This window comes from Emydura macquarii, unplaced genomic scaffold (assembly GCF_026122565.2).
Source record: "Emydura macquarii macquarii isolate MOO-44397 ecotype Brisbane River unplaced genomic scaffold, CSIRO-AGI_Emac_v2 contig_3470, whole genome shotgun sequence".
Lineage (NCBI taxonomy): Eukaryota > Metazoa > Chordata > Testudines > Chelidae > Emydura > Emydura macquarii.
This window is the reverse complement of record NW_027133607.1, coordinates 1,168,225-1,183,077: the sequence shown is the minus strand read 5'-3', so window position 1 is coordinate 1,183,077 and position 14,853 is coordinate 1,168,225. Positions and strand designations below refer to the sequence as shown.

The following is a 14,853-nucleotide window of genomic DNA, read 5'->3' as shown; positions in this document are numbered from 1 at the left end:
TAAGCAAGATACTAAGTAACTATTCAATTATACTCAACACTGATAAGGCCTGACCAGAAGTACTGTGTCCTGTTCTAGGCACCAGGCCTTGGGAAAGATGTGGACAAATTGGAGAAAGTTCAGCGGAGAGCAGCAAAAATAATTAAAGTTTACAAAAAACATGACCTATGAGGGAAGGCTGAAAAAACTGGGTTTGTTTAGTGTGGAGAAGAGAAGACTGAGGGGGGACATAACAATCTTCAAGTATATAAAAGGTTGTTATAAAGAGGAGGATGATACATTGTTTTCCTTATCCACTGAGGACAAGACAAGTAGTAACGGACTTAAATTGCAGCAAAGGAGATGTAGGTTAGATATTAGGAAAAGCTTCCTAACTGTCAGGGTACTTAAGCACCAGAACAAATTACCTGGGGAGGTTGTGGAATTTCTGTCATGGGAGGCCTTTAAGAACAGGTTAGACAAACACATGTCAGGGATGATCTATAATTCTTAGTCCTGCCTCTGTACAGGGGGCTGGCCTAGATGACTTACTGAGATCCCTTCCAGTCCTACATTTCTATGATTGTATGATAGAATACACGCTCTTTTATAAAGTTACTTAAGAATCTAAATTCTTTTCTTCTCCTCAAGTCCTTCTGATAGAATTTTGCTCCATGGGGAGCAGAGAAGAACAGAACAAAACTGTACAAGTTTCAGCAATTTTAGAGCATGTGAAAGTTAAAATGATGGAGGAATTATGCAGCATTCAACAGCAGTCTTACCCTTCCCATTAATGTGTTGGCAAACTTGGACAGTACACAGAGGGCCGGTGGAGGAAAAAAGTCATTAAAATTGAATACCTCTTTGTGCCTTTCCATAAAAAACAAAATTTACTATCTGAGCAGCCATGAAAGCTTACAGGCAACAAGGGACTCGTTTGATTGTTTATGAAGATAGGCCTACCCAATGTGAGTTGAAAACACTAGTAAAACAATTACTGGAAGTGGAACTTAAGTTACCAGCTTAGTTGTTCGGCTGCAACAGAGAACGAGTACCTGATGCTGCTGCTATTAACACGTTTTGCAATAGTGTGCTATGTAGCAATATCATGCTTTACAGCAATGAAGTTTTAGGTACAATTATGAAGAGTTGCAAATTACTTACTTTAGCAATGAACTTGCTAATTCTATAGCTAAAATAGGCTATTTATCTCCTGCTGAGCTTGCTGCTACTTGTTAAATACCTACATAGTGTCAATGTGCCCGGTTATTCCAGTCATGGTTACCCCCCCTCCCCACCGTTGTGCCAGCCACTATATAAACACAAAAAAGATAAACAGTCCCTGAGCCAAAGAACTTACAATCCAAGTCCTTGATTATGCAAAAAACATATGTAGGTCAGTCAATGGGACTGCTCAGAGTGTACAAAGTCAAGCAGGTGCACAAGTCTCTGCAAGATCTATGGCCTTAGGTGACAAGCAACACATGAAGGGGTGGGGGGAGATGGAGACCATTAACTATAGTATTTTTTAAACAGTCATTAGTACATTTTTATATTGTGTATACATTTGTTTGCTTTTTTGATAATCATGTAAAGAGATTTGCTTTTCCCAATTGCCCCTCAGTCCAGCCATCATAGATCGGCTGATTTCTTGTATGCATAGTGGTAGCCGTGGATCTTGAGGAAGAGCTTCAAGATATTACTAGGGATCAGTGCAGGCAGGGTGCATCATGGAAAAGGTGGTGACACAGGAGTTAGAGAGAAGACATTTGTCAGTGATAGACACAAGTGGGCAGGTTGGGTCTGGCAGCGATGGCAGAACTGAAGGAACAGGAAAAGGTAGACAAATGATTGAAAGGGACAGAGTTGTGAAGGGCATCAAAGGTTAGGATAAGCAGCTTGAACTTGAAAGGAAGCACTAAAACAAATGCCTGGATTGCTTGCCTAATTAGTTGATGTCAGGTTAATCTCCTGTAACACAATTAGTTTCTTTACAGAGGAGTTAATTTGTGGCTTTCAAGGAAGCTTCGAGCTGATAGGTTTTCGGTTTTTTAAATCCATGCCATTCCGTTGGATATAGAAAACCTTTATTATACACACATTTATTAGGTGAAACAGTGCTGACTTACGCCTGGTCTACACTAGGAAATTAAGTCAGTGTAACTATGTAACTCAGGGCTGTGAAAAATTCACATCCCTAAGCAACGCAATTAAACCGAGTAACTCCCAGTGTAGACAGTGCTAGATCAATGGGAGAATTCTCCTGTCAACCTAGCTACCGCCTCTTGGGGAGGTGGATGACCAATCCTGATGGGAGAACCCCTCCAGTCAGCATAGGTAGTGCATTCACTGAAACGCTTCAGTAGTGCCGCTGCAGTGTTTTAAGTGTAGATGGACCCACTGCCCAATTTTTTTAAGTGAAAGGTCCTGCATATTGGGGTGCCTGATTTCAGAGGGTGGGTTCTCAGCATGCTTGTGCTGGATCCACAGTTACAAGGTTTGTATAACAGGGTGGCTATTTGCCTGAAAGCCCCTCCCTCACCTAGTAGGTGGTGATGATGCTAGAAAATGTTCAAGTATAGTTTTCTAATTCAACCGTTGAAGGTTGCTCATTCACTGCTAGCAGGGGTGAATGTAGCTCTTAAATCAGAGGACCCAGAGTATGGGCTGAGCAGCCCTTGGGAGGAAACCCCAGGAGCAGACAAGCCTGGGGAGAAGGCTTGACTGGGATTTTGTCTCATTGAATTTGGAGTTCTTTTTGTGAATAAAAATAACCATTGTGTTGACTGCATGTGGAGCAAGGAGATGAAGACCCCTGTTCATAATTATGATGAACACATTTTCCCAAAAGAAAAGGTGTTGCAAATTCAGACTATACTGAATATCTTAATATCCATCAAGAAGGCTGACATACCTTTTATCTAGTAGATTCCCCTTCTGAATTGCACCTGCCTTGGTAAATGTGGAGGGAGAGACCCAGATAATATTCTTAGCAGTTTCCATAACTCCAATCTCACCTCTAATGTGTTGTCTTCCTGTGCAGTATCATTCTAGCCATTGTTCTAAAAGAGTTCTTAGACAAAGCAAGCAGACAGACCAGCATTAGTCAGAGCTAAAGTGGCAAGAGAGGGAGGGAAAAAGTCGAGACAAAGAGAATAAGTGAAGTGGGGAAGGGAAATGTGCATACATATCCAAGGGAAAAATTTGTCCCTACCTCTTGTATTCTTAGTGTGTGATACTATCTTCAGAGATCAGCACCTCTCTCTCTCTCTCTCTCTCTCTCTCTCTCTCACAGGCCCCCTCCCCTCTTTCTCCCCCACACACCTTCCTTGAAAAAAAGTTTCCTGAACAAGAGAGGCTTAAAATATGTATATATGTAACCATGCTCCTAAATAAACTTTTATCATTAAGCCTGTGGATAAATGCATTCAATGCACAGAATACAGTTTTGTTTTGGACATTGTCTGGAAAAATCTGAAGAGATACATGATAACCTCTGTAGTCTTAATCAGCTTGATAGCATTACCAATGACTAGCACTAGATGAGCAAGAATGGAACTCAGTTATTTGTGAAACTCCCTTGACCCAGTCTCTGGAGGTTACCAGAATGAAGGGAGAAGAGAAAAATGAAGTATAGCTTAGTTTTGTCTGATCTAAGCAAATAATATAAGCAGAACAAACCAACTTCAAAATCAGTGTCAAAAGCCAGAGGATGATATGCTGGTTCTCAGAAGATTCAAATCCACTGGTTTTTGTACCTGTTAAAAGTATGAGTGGTTTTCTATTGATGCATTACAATATAAGTACAAACAAAACAAGTCAATGCTAGATAGTGAAGGGACCAAAAAACTCAGGAGAACTCAGATTCTTTGTTCCAGCAAAAAATTCCTTTTAGCACAAAGAAGCCCCAAAACAGTATTTTTCCTCATGCTTGATAGATTTGCCAACTGCCAACCATTTTAACGGCCATGTTCAAATTACTGCAATTATGGTTCTGATTTTTGTTACTGGTCTAGCTATCTCCTCGTTTTGACAGTGCACTGAAAAACATTTGGGTTGGCTTCACATCCCCCAAAAGGAAGACACTAAGACAAACTACTCAGGTTAAAATGTTGTTAAGCTTTAAGTATGCTACATTCACAGACCTTCATGAGCATGCCATGGTTACAGAGCTATAAAAAGGGTCTTTTCCTCACTGAAGTATTGGGAGCAGAATGCACACTGCTGGAAAAGAAAAGCTGGGCATTTGATGGCATATATTGTGCAGGCAGCGTAATGGGACCCACGGGGAAGATAAAAAACATCTATAATTTGCAAGTGAATTTCAAAGTCATATCTAGGATAATGTGAAACTCAGGATAGGATTCTTTAGAAAATCTTCTTGGAAAATGTACTTATGTTCCTCAGGGAATCATAGGGATTTACCTCCCTGCTTCGCAAAGCTATTCTGTCTTTTTGACATTTTGATGTTGTTTATTGTTAAAATCTAATTTGGGAATTATTGAGTGGTTCATTTCAAAGGTGTGTTTTTGACTAACGTTAAAACAGCTCTCCTAAGCCATGGCTAGGGAGTTGCTAAGCTCCTCAGCACTTTGAAATTTATTTATTGGGTGCGGGGAAATGTTGGGATATGTGTTACTTGTACAAAAAAGGCTCAATTCTGCTCTCAGTTATCTGGGTACAACTCCCATTGAATTCACTAGTGTTACTGAGGGAAAAATTGGGCTCTACATTTTTTATGTAGCTATATTTACTGATTGCATGTTTTAGAATTATATAAAATAAAGAAGGAAAAGCTCCAATCAGGACATCTAATCTATTACGGCAGCCAATGTAGAATTGTTTCTTACTGTAAGCTACAGGCAGAGTTGTCTCCTATTGTTTCCTGTAATACTGCGCTTTTTGGTAACTAAAATGAATAATGCCTTTGATGCTTGCAATGTATTTACCTTAAACAGGCAGATGAAGTTTATCCATGCATAAATTAGACTTTTATTCTATAAACTATGATGTGCTGCTTCTCCTTTAGCACAGTACAGATCACTCTGCTACCTAAATCCCGAGTAAAATTGTATTTTTCAGTCTGATTCTCACAATTTTATAGGCCTATCATGTCAATAAGTCCACTATTGTTGACTGATATTGGGTGAGAACACTGGGATAGGGTAGGAAAATTATAATGACAGTTCATATACCTTGTTTCTAAAGCCATTGAAGAGGGCTAGGTTTAGCAACAAAGACTATAATCAATATATTTGCTGCTGCTGAAACAATGAAAAGGCATTTTAAGGATTATATTGATATTGCTCAGTCTAAAAGAAAACACATACAGACAAATTAAATAGGGTGTATATTATAAAAGAGTATGTACCATTAGTTTTAAAAAGTAATAGTTTATCCCGGGAAGAGCGGCAGTATGGTTTTTACCTACAAGCATAATCAAACATGGTAAAAAAAAAAAAGACACAAAACAACACAGACTTAATTATTATTATTATTTAACATGTTAAAAATGCAATCACATCAAAATAGAATACACAGTTAAAAAACTGTTGCAGATGACATAAGAAAATAGTGTGTATATACTTTATATATAAAAATCTACATTATTTACTAGTATTGATACATATTTTGGAGCAGTCCCAGGCTGCTAGCACAAAGTAAATTGTACAGCTTTATTTATGATGAATCACAGAACCATGGTTAAAACTTTGGGATTATTACACTTAGCCACATTATTATATACATACATTTCTAAGCTGCTGTAAGCAATCAAAACTAAGGTAAGCCCAAGTAATATTCATCATCACAATTTCAGTTTAGAGTTTTTCAGTGTAGTGCTTAGCTACTGTTACTTCACTGCAGTTTGTAACCTTTAAATATAAAACTGCCCAGTTCATTAAAAATTACATCACTCTTTATATACACAAACGAAGTGTGTGAAATATACTAAATGTTACTCCCATTTAAAAAAACAAAACATTTTACTTCTGTACCTTAAAACCTAGACAGCTAACCTGCAGCAAGAATAGGCACTACAGCTCATTCTGTAAAGAAAAAGTTACCCATTTTCTACTGTTCAATGTCATGTTCAATGTACTTGGCTAACACACCTCTCAAAACAAAATGCAAATGACAAAAACCTTCCCAAACAAATGAACACTGATTTTTAAGTGTCCCAGACCCTACCAGTGTTTTGGTATTTAAGTATTAAAATCTTTTCTGTTAAAATCTCTAAGAACTCAGTCTTGCAAAAGGCCTGTCACCCTCAGCTCTCATTAACTTCAAATGAGAGTTCTGAGTGCTTAGCAATTCCTACGTTCAGCAGCTCACGAGACTGCACCCCAAGTGTGCCACTTAACCTGCAATTTTTTTTCGTTTCACAGTGAAGCAGAGAAGAATGTACAGTACAAAAGGCTGCAAACACAAATTTAAAAAAATATTTAATTACAGAGAGTCTATTAAGCTTCTTATTAACAGTCAGGGTTGCTGTAGCATAGTACAGCACACATCTCTCAACAGCCTGATGGTGCAGCAGCACTTGCCAACCCTGGACATAAACTTATTGCTTTCTGGAAAAAGGAGGGCAAAAGCAAAACATGCCATTGAACTGACATTATAGAGCTTATGGGAAAGGGTACTGAATGCATGCAAATAGCACGAGGAGTTGCCAATTTTGGTTGAACGTATTCCTGGCGGTTTCGTCATATGACAATCTTTAATTCCTGGAGACTCCAGGACATTCCTGAAGGCTTGGCAACCCTACATAGCATGCGGAGGGTCAAAACAGCTATACAACCCCCACATTCTCCCCCCACGTTTCAAGTGGCTGGCAATACCCTTGTACCAGTAAGAGGACTGTTTGGCAATCCAATAGCACACACTATGACTGGTTTGCTAAGTTAGACCCCATGGTAAAGCTGCATGCCGAGAGAATGCAGTACCATTTCTGCTTCTAGCACTGTACACACTGTGCTGTAACAGTTCAGGGGACTTAAATGGGAACACAAAGCATTTCATTGTAACACTGGATTTGAGTGCAAAGGTGCAGACTCTGTGCTGAAAGTTCATCCATCCCTAAAGACTTGCTACACGCAGACTGTCCTGATTTTAAGCACCATTTGCTGGTCAGATCAGAGTGACACTCTTTTTGGCTCCATTGTTTTGCTTGCCTCTTCCTTCTGGCTGAGGGAAAGGCAAGGTAGCAACCAAAGGAATGGAGATTAACTGGGGAATATCATCCCATGTAAGATTACATTAATAACCCAGAGCATCTCTCTAAGTCCAATCAGATCCTGGGTTACTGAGGCAGTTTGTATACAAAGACAGGAAAGACCATCCGAAATGAATGGGTCATTTATCAAATAAATTACAAAAGAAAATAATTAAACTAAAATAAAAGTTCTTCACTAACTTAGCCCAAAAGTAAATGCATCTACATTTTAGACTCTTTTGTTCTTCTCCATATACATGTTTGTGTATTTGCACACACACACTTAGTGCATTGTAATGTCAGTCAAAATACAGCTCGCAAATGTATTACAGTTGAAAGGCAGAAAGATCACAGCTCTATGCAAATTATTTAAATGTAAGAAACAATGGTAGTGCTAGACACATTTTGCAGATGCCTATCAGTATTGCTATGTTTATGTGCATCAGATCCCTTTTGACAGGTTCAATGCAAATTTAAAAGCTCACCTAGCTGTCAGCCAAGATTTAAAACTGCTTTGAAATAGTGTTATTACTTCATCAGAGAATTGCATGAACTGCCCACAGTCTGTATAGAACACTGACTTGGACAATTATAAATAGCAATATATATCTAGTGTTTTCAGTGCTTGCCTTTTGAGTTAGCATACATTGATTCTCACAGGAGCACTGATTCGTGCATAGACAACCCATCACTTTGATTTCTGTAGTGCTGGGCAGGGGCCGGTGGGCCTGAATATTGATATTGTGGTGAACCCTTGTCTTCCAAGGTTGGTGAAGTCCTATATCTTACTGGACTATCCACGGAAACAGCTGGAAGATTATGGTCCTGAATAGGTGTTGGTTGAAAGGCTGGGTACTTCTGTAAGTTACCCAAGTGGCTTTGGCTAGCATCTTGGTTCCAGGGCTGCCCATATATCTCATGTTTATACATATAAGCAGCACCTGGCCACTTTCTATTATCTGGCAAATAATCCACTGGAGGAATTATAAATTTGACACCTGTGGGTGATCTAGAGTTGCCAGGATAGGCATCAACAGGTAAGACTTCTATTCGACTAGAAGGTGGAGAAAAAGGATTTTGGTGGTTGGCAGAATAAGATTTCATATGTGGCTTCTCTGGAGAAAAATCTGTTGAAAAGATAGACCCATATGGTCTACCAGAAGCATTCGTTTGATTCACATGATTATACTGTGGAGATAAAAAACTCGCACTAATTACGCTGGAGGCAAGCTTTGGACTGTTTCCATGGTAAGTAGGCGGGTTACTATAAGATGGTGGTGGCTTTTTAACACCTGATCCGTGATCTGACCCATCAGATTGAGATGAATACCTTGGGCTTCTTGGTTGGGAACTGAAGGCATAATTGTTGGATATTTTTAGTGGGCCAGGAATTTTTGCAACTTGCTTTCTAGGACTATTGGAGAATGTTACATTCCTGGGACTTTGTGGATGAGCTCTTTCTAGCATCTCCTCAACAGGATTCTCATTCTCATGGTCAACATCTGGAACATTGTCATACTGTGACGCGTTAGACCCTCGCTTACCTTCATCAGCATCCAAAACCCTCATCTTTTGCTTTACATTCAATGGCTGTGGTTCACCGGGACTCGGTGGTGAACCTGAAATAGCATAGTTTACTGACCTACCTTTGACCTCCACAGTAAGTTTTGTAGTCTTTTCAATAACTTTGATATCTGAAGGTTTATTCCATTTAGGTACAAATTCCTTTCTTGTGTTTGCAGTAGCATTAGAATTTTGGTTAGCAGCTGCATTGTTATATTGTCTAGAATTGTCTTGCATTGTTGGCTGAGGCTTTTTTCTGATATCCAAGTCATTCTTAGATAGCCCACTCCGGTCTACTGGTCCAGGCCTTTGTTGTTTTAAAGAAGGCTTTTTTTCCAGTGAATTAATTCTTCTTCGGTCATTTGGTGAATTTTCTTGTACACTTTCAGGAGGCAGTCTCCTTTCTGTCCTTCTTATTGTCTGAGTTCTTGATACACTAGTGTTGTTCTGTCCATTGAGCATATGAGTAAGATTAAGCATGGCAGGCTGAGGTTCCAATGGAATTTGTCCCAATGGCTTCTTTGGAAATTCATCTTCTTTACCTAAAAAATAAGTAATAATAAAGTAAATTGACGTGTCTTTATCTGGAACTCTGAGAGTGTATCAGTTTAACACACACACACATTCTCTCTGAAATAAATTAAATACATAAAAGACAAGGTCCAGACAGCTAAATTCAATTACATTACTGCTGCTTGGGAAAGCAATTACTAGCAGTAGAGTACTGGAGTATTCATACAGGGAACCCCTCTTCTTCCCCAGAAAAATCTTGTGGGGAGGAGTAGATTCGTGAAGTCCCATTCCACTTAAGTAGTTAAGAGGTCTGGAGGAAAGGGAATGTTTCTCCCTTCCAGAAAACAGATGGGAAAAGAAGACTTCAATTTTATTAGTGACCTTCTACGTTGAGTCCATAACAGGGGGTGAGGGACAGAACCTTGGTAAGAACTCCCATCCAAACTGCCTTCTCAACAGTTGAAGGTAAGATGCTGGGTTTCTCATGAGGTCACTATCCTTGAATTCAATTCCTCCTATTAGGTTTAGACCTCTGGCTTGCAGATGTCTGGCAAATTTTTGAAGTCCTTTATATTACACTCACACATATACAGCCTACCGACCCTTGGGGAATCAGAAATAAATTCAGCATATAAATGCTTGTTTCTTAACTTCGTTAGTATAAGTATGCAATTAGTTATGCTAGACAACTACACCATGCGTGGTGAAGCATAAGGCCAAGAGATTTCAAAACAAAAAAAATGGGTACCCAGTTTAGCTATACACCTAAAGTATGCCATAGATTTTTATTAAACTCTGACTAGTAAGCTCACTAAAACTAACAAGTGGTTATATTTACACTTAACTGCTTTGTCAGCTAATCAGCTTCTTTTCATAATGACCCTATTAAAAGGATACAGTACAGCTAAAAGATTATGCTTACCAGCTTCATTTTTTAACTTCAGTTCTCTTTATGGTCACTATAGTTAGAAGATAATTTATTTAAATATTTAGATAGTTATATGGTCCCAATCACCACAGAATCTGAATGCCAAATGGGAACACTAATATTTCTGTTCTGACAAAGATGGCAATAAAAGACAACAGCATTTACTTAAGAACAGCATATAAGTGGAGCGTTCTCTTTTGGTTATGAGCACAACATATTTAATGTCATTCAGTGTTTAAATGCCAGTGTCTTAAGGGAACACAATATTCCAGATTGCAACCATGGAAAAGACTTAATTATAAACAGAGAAATGATAGCTATACAGGCTGTATGATAATGCCCATATGACTATTTATACCAACCTTTCTGCTCAAATCACTCTTTCCTTTCAGCAGTCAGAGCTATTTTCCCATTCTAAATTAACACTGGGAAATAAGTCTTATTTCCACACCTCGTAAAACCGTAGCTTCCTTACTTATGCACAACAATTTCTTTCATTTTATAAGTAGAAAAAAAGGCAAGTATGTTATTTTTGAATGCTTCTCTCACACAATGTTTGAAAATTTGCTTATAACTTTTAAAAATCAGACAGCGTAGCCAAATGAACTCCACTGTATTACAGCTTACTAAGTAAAACAACTGCAAGGACAGAAAAAGCCCAGTTTTGCTGAAAAATTATGTAGAATAAGGTATGTAAATGATTGGCAGAGAAATAATACAGTGTTTTGATCCTCCTGCTACACTAGAGACACAGGACCATGCAACTTTCATCTATCACTCAAAAATCTGAAGTTAAAAGTTAACATCTCATTGTCACCAGTTATTTGTATGATAAAATCATTCTGTATGTCTGTATAAGTGCACCCGAACAAACACTCAGACATACTCATCTCTCTAAAATACAGTGCTTAGAAGTATTAATAGCACCATGGAAATTGTACAATCAATAATATGAGTTAAATCTTTGACAGTCAATTCTCGTTAGAGGAACATATAATGGGATGGCAGACACTGAGATCATCATTAGGATGGCATGTAAGAACTCCCATCAAGCATCAGGGCCATGACATGCTAGATTCTGTACAGACAAATAAAGACACAACTTACAGTCTGGATGTCAGACAGAAGGTGACACATGGACAAAACAGAGAAATGTGAGGATAGGAGGGATGGCAAAGTAACAAAATGCGATTTTAGCAGAGAAACAGAAGTCTCTGTTTGCCACTTGTCTAACTAATGCCAGTTTCATGGTTATTGTCAGATGGTGGTCATTCTCATTCGGCTCCAAATGAAGTCTACATGTGCTGTGTAAGATCAAACTTACCCCTTCCTGAGGTCTGGCTGCACTGGTAACTTAAAACAAACTTCAGCCTAAACTTTATCCTTCCAGCCTGACTTCCTAAGTTTTTCTGTCTCTATCCTTGGTTACCTGCTAATCAGAAGGTAATGTCCACCTCTCAGAACTTTGGCAAAGTTAACAAGCTTCCTGCCACAAAGAGTCAGCAGAATTCATTCAGCTATTTATGCAGGGCACTAACTCCTGCTAACCTGGTAGGTCACCAGGAGAGCCCAGCATCCCTAGGCAGGGTCGTAGATCTTGCTGCTCTGTTACAGTTATATTTCAAAAGACGGCAAGTGAAACTTTCAAGTTGAAGATTAAGGAAATAAAGTTAAGTTAGAATTGTTTGCCCACAAGTTTCCAAGACACAGAAAAAGACATAAAAAAGAAAGTGAGAGACTATGAAGGGGCTAATAGAAAATCCATAAATGTCTTAAAAAACCTGAATCTGCAAGTGCACACAAATCACACAGAAGACATGAGCAGCGGGAAAGAACTGACTGCTCTTCTGCATGGTTCTTGTTTTTTACAATCCATGTAGAGTACCTAGAAACTATGATGACAGAATGCTGTGAGATTTCTTCATAAAGATGGCTTTCCAAAACAACACACTGAACACTACATCCCACATTGTTAAAAAAATTTCCCATATTCTTTTTGGGATGGAATTCACCCCCTACAGAGCCTCTGCCAAACCTTTACATCATTTAAGTCCCACTTATGCCTTCAAACTAGGTTATAAGTGGAACTTAAGACCTTGCACTTGTCCTCTGCACAAGGGTGAATTTCACCCTTAATAAACATTCTCAACACTAAAGCCATATCTTATTCGTCTTAATGAATTTAAAAAAAAAAAAAAGAAAGAAATGCAGCATTTCAGAAAATGAAGCACTTGTGTAATCCTAAACTCTCTATTTTAATGATAAGAATTAAGACTGAATTGGGAAGCAAATATACACAAAACACCTTCCCAAAAAAAAAAAAAAAAGGTAATGTAAATTATACAGACGTGATCTTGGTTTTATATGCTGTTAAGTGGTTTGCAACTTTCAGGTGATCCATAAGGAGTTATGGGATGTTGCAAGAAAATGGCCCTGTCATTAACTATAATTATGTAATTTTAACACAGATAATTGAATGTGCTTGTATGCAATAAACGTCTTTTTTAGAAAAGTGGTTTTCCTCTTTTAATGTCTTCCATGCTTCAAATATAACTATTCAATCTATTTTTAAAAAATAAATAGTTGCACTCATATTTAAATATGCATTCCAGTGCTCTTCCAGTACCTACATCAATGCTTTCTATATTTGTATATACACATTTAGAAGCATCAACTGTTTTCCCTTCTCTTTCAGTCTTGAAGAAATGCACACAGAGCAGATTGGAATCCTTTTGAAATGTGCTTTGTTGAACAATATGTTTTTAGTTTTTTTTAATTTGACACACTTAAGGTCTCTTAATTACCATTAAGCTTTCATAAAACCCAAGCGAGAATATTGCAGACATTTTTTATTGAATTTCTACATTGCTTTGAAGATTATTTTCTGTAATCTTTCTCTTATAGTTCAGAGCAACAGAGTGCATTAGCATTGGTGTGTGTGGTTAAATGATGTATGCAATAACCTGAATTATACTCATAAAAAGGATGTCAGAACAATCCTACACAGTAATAGTAGTTATGCAACACTGTTGTGAAGCTGTTAAACTTAGAATGAATTCTAAGTCCAGAGTAACAGTCAAAGTGTTCCAAGACTACAATTGTTCAAAACTACAACTGACAAAACCTTGGGCATTCTAATAATGTGATACCTGACTTCTAGCTTTCTACGATTTAATGATACTGGAGTTTAGAATCTGCATAGAAAACAAAAGACAAATTACGGGATGAAAAAAGACAGCTTTATATCTTCATCATAAGCCTTACAACACAAATTAACTTGGCCTCATGCTCAAACATAAAAAGTCTTGTCTGGACCAGCCAATAGGATTTGCACTCCAACCTTTAGCTACAGCCACATTATTAAACTGTTAGCTATGCTCAGTTTTCATAGACAAAGTAGCAAAACACATACCTGAATCTCAGGCTCAGTCATGCTCAGAGTAACATGCACTAAGGTTTGTGCATCTCTTACCATAACACAACTAGGATTAAAGGCATCATCAAAAGAGATGGGGAAGTGGCATGATCTACTAACAAGAATTTTACAGCATAAAGGCATATTCCAAACCACTAGCTCCTAGCTTTCTTACAAGAAAAGCACTTTGTTTTAAGCTATAAAATGTGTGTTTAATACCTACTAGAAATCAACATGGCATCAAATAGACCAGACTATATTTAATAAAGGTGCTGGTCACTCCCAGGAGAACCACAAACAAAAACATTCTTAGGGGCTACCAACTGCATTGGATGCCAAGAATAATGTATTGCTCTTGAAAACAACAAGAACTCTTAAATTAATCTAAAATTAAAGAAAATGAAATCCTTTCAGGCACATGAAATAAAAACGGGAAAAATAATTTGCACACCCATCACCATGCATGTTAATGAAAATAGATATGGCTCAAACTCACAAAGAAAGCACGCAAATCATATACATGAATGTTGTGAACAAGCGAGAGATAAAATACCATGAGACACTTGGGGGGTAGTAGCGAACAGGAAGACCACGATGTCGGGTGCTGGTAGGAACAGAGGAAAAAGAAAAACAGATTCATTCTCACCTCTAAAAAAAAAAAAAACCAAAATGAGAAGAAAAAAAAAAAAGAAATATCCAGAGTGAAAAAGCAAGCAAATAACCATAGAAACAGAGAGAGCAAGAGCACAAGCACCTCTGTTGAGAAAAAGTATGCAAATAAAACATCTCATGATTTGTCACAGTAACATGCCAAATATTCTCTTGCATGTTCTGCATCATATTCCACCATACTTCAGCTTAAAGCTTCACCTGCAGCCTCAGGCACGTTTGTATCTTGACCCCTTCAACTGTGATTTTTAAGCTCAATTGCTAAGAGTCCCTAGGTCTGAAGATGTGGGAATTAGCACTGGGGTGTTCATGGTGCTACCTTAACTGGAATTTGTTTCCACCATTAGTCCAAAGATTGAGTTTACTAACATTCAGGGCACACTCACTTGTTTGAGTGCAGGGCACATTTTTATCATGTGAAGAGTTATTTCTGGGGTGGGTATTTTTATATAGTTTACAAGGGTTAACAAATCTTCTCTAAATTGTATTTGCATGAAGAGGTGAATGGGGCAACTGAAAAAACAGAAAATATCAAGTGAAAGCTATCATGTTCAGCTGGTGGCTGTTTTGACA

The 14,853-nt window shown here is 38.0% G+C and overlaps 1 protein-coding gene across 2 annotated transcripts in view; it reads right to left on the bottom strand.

The window, feature by feature from the left end:
- Positions 1 to 5,455: 5,455 nt before the first annotated feature.
- The window catches only part of USP6NL (USP6 N-terminal like), a 201,950-nt gene continuing 192,552 nt past the window's right edge, over positions 5,456 to 14,853 (bottom strand). For both annotated transcript variants that reach the window (XM_067534940.1, XM_067534939.1), the window contains one exon: positions 5,456 to 9,297. In XM_067534940.1, coding sequence (XP_067391041.1) covers positions 7,847 to 9,297 — 1,451 coding nt within the window. In that variant the 3' untranslated portion in view covers positions 5,456 to 7,846. The remainder of the gene's footprint in view (positions 9,298 to 14,853) is intronic.